The following is a 2,526-nucleotide window of genomic DNA, read 5'->3' as shown; positions in this document are numbered from 1 at the left end:
AATAAACTTATCAAAATCGCAAAGAAAATCCTCCGGATTAGCACTAGGCGGCCGGTATACTAAACAAACTAACAACTTTTTCTTCTCCGAAACTTCAATCTCAATAGAAAAAGTTTTGATCTTACTTGATCTTATACCTTCGATCTAAAGTTTATTTCTGATACAGCGGCGACGAAATTGGATCGGGTTTTTATTGGTGATTTTAATTTTAATCTTCTTAATTTAAGTAGTTCGCACAATTTTTCGCATTCCACTCACGAAGTCCACTCACAACAGCAGAAGCGCTGCTGGCAGATCCGTCCTTATTTGTGTCACTTTGATTTTTAGCTTTTTTCAATACATCAAGATAAATTTCCGGAAAAGAACGAAGTTCTTCGAACGCTTTTTTTACTCCTTTCCTTATTCTCTTGGATGCCTCCTCTTTGTTACTCTCGTAATCTACGAGTTGGCCATCTATGAGGAGTTGCTGATCATGCGACCCATAACAGAATACCCGATACTTCGTTGAACCCGTTGCAGTCTTCACCGTCTCAATAATCCTGACTGGCCAAAGGGGATACACCGCAAATCGTGCTAAAGCTATGTCACCTTCCTTAAACTGGTTAGATGAAGGAGCCATTACGAAAATGAATAAAGTCACTAAATAAAGACTTACACACAAGGGGGGCTTTTTAATTCCCCCTACTTTCCAATAAACGCCTTCTCATAATAACTTCCTATGTAATTTTCTTCACATATATATATATATATATATATATATATATATATATATATATATATATATATATATATATATATATATATATATATATATATATATATATATATATATATATATATATATATATATATATATATATTGTGATAGTATGTTTTTACTATCTTTAAAGCTTGAATTTCAACGTTGTTCCTAAATTTTCTAATGACTTGGAAATTCTTGGTACTATAAATGCTACCGCCCTTCAGAAATGCTTTGTTTTTCATCAATACTTCTCTCTGTTTCTAAAATATGACGCTTTCTAATAAATAAAGTTGACAGGAAAGTTATCATTTTTGGTGAAAGGGTTTTGAAGGAATAGGTTGGAAGGCGTTGTGAATGATGAATAAAAAGCAATCTTCCGTCGAAACATTTATCATTAGAAACTGAGCTTTTGGCATGGGTGACATGAACTTTTATCTTTGCAAAGAATTAGTTCCTGTCGGAAGTTGCAATTTTACTTCAAAGGTAAATTTTGAAATATTGCCTTAAGCCTAACTGCTTCGGAACAACCCTAATGGCTGAATCTGTATATTACTAAGTCTGAAGTTTCTTTAACATAAGATCTTCCTCAAAAAATAGCTACCTAAAAAAATTATGCTACTTGTATGATAAAGCGCCTACCTAATATTCTTCCTCTAAGTAGAACCTGTTTCTCTGACGCACAATCCTAATGAAATATCCACAAGTAGGATAAAAATATAATGCTTAAGAAAAAAATTTGGGCTATATATTTGCATATTAGGAGGGGTGGGGGTAAATTCTAGCGGGTATTCATGCCTAATATGTTAGGAAAAATTATTCTGCATATTATGAAGTAAGAATTGTTTTATAACTTCGCACTGTCCAAATACTTTATCCTCCCCCCCTAATGTGCGAATATATATCCGAAATTATATATTTCCCATCTATTAGGCCACTTCTTTTGTCTTGTCTCACGCTAAGCTGAGCGAAACTAAAAAAAGAAACGGTTCTACAATGCGTCAAAGGATGGACAACTTGAGTGGTCGGCGCTATATCATACAAGTACCAAAATTATATATTCCCATAAGCTTTGGACGTCGAACTATATTCAAAGGATTTGGAGTATGGAATACTTTGGATTACGTCCAAAAAATCATATATCCTCATAAGCTTGATGAATTATTGAAAGCTTAATATAACGACACATTTTATCGGTTTGAAAATATTTGTTATTTTTAATGTCGGGTCCTTTTACTTACCAAAAGCGGTGCTTTACACTTGACCATGCAAGCAGCAATCTCCTAATGAATTATCTTTGTCTCCTACTCTTTCCTCAGGAAAAAATAGGGCTCCACAGTGAATACATAAAACGTTGCTAGGTCTCAATGATTTATAATTAACGCTTGCGTAGTTTATGACATCTGTGTAGGTTCGTACTGGGTTCTCTACCATAGCTTGTTGGCGTCGAACATTTTTCGTTTTTGACTCATTGTAATTCTCGCTGTGGCAGAGTTTCATTATTTCATACATTTCCTCAATGCACTTTGATTTAGCTGCTCGGATTGGTCTTGTCTCAATTGATGGTACAGGTTGTGTATTTTGTGCAATTGTGAATATCTTGGGACACGGTAAAGAGTGAAAATTTGAACATGCGGGTTTGGTGGTGTTTGCTAAAAGCATACATTTGGTGCTTTTAAATACCAAATGTATTTTTTTTTACATGGACTCATGTTTGATTTTCAAGTTCGTTCATCTCATCGACTGCTATTTTATAAAAATCGAAAAAAATTACCAATGTTCTTAGA

General features: G+C 33.9%; 1 protein-coding gene across 1 annotated transcript; it reads right to left on the bottom strand.

Annotated features, from left to right (window-relative positions):
• Nucleotides 1-217: 217 nt before the first annotated feature.
• Nucleotides 218-619, bottom strand: LOC148949171 (hepatoma-derived growth factor-like). The gene has a single exon (XM_089092642.1). The coding sequence runs from the start codon at nt 617-619 to the stop codon at nt 218-220; it is 402 nt and encodes a 133-aa protein (XP_088948768.1).
• Nucleotides 620-2,526: the final 1,907 nt, after the last annotated feature.

This window comes from Artemia sp. Qi Xiang Cuo, chromosome 8 (assembly GCF_049724085.1).
Source record: "Artemia sp. Qi Xiang Cuo chromosome 8, ASM4972408v1, whole genome shotgun sequence".
Taxonomy (NCBI): Eukaryota; Metazoa; Arthropoda; class Branchiopoda; order Anostraca; family Artemiidae; genus Artemia; species Artemia sp. Qi Xiang Cuo.
The sequence above is the reverse complement of the archived record's forward strand: the minus strand, read 5'-3'. Positions and strand labels throughout refer to the sequence as shown.

Bases quoted from the DNA above. Each gene is read 5' to 3' on its own strand.
- LOC148949171 (XM_089092642.1), bottom strand. From the start codon at position 619: ATGGCTCCTTCATCTAACCAGTTTAAGGAAGGTGACATAGCTTTAGCA.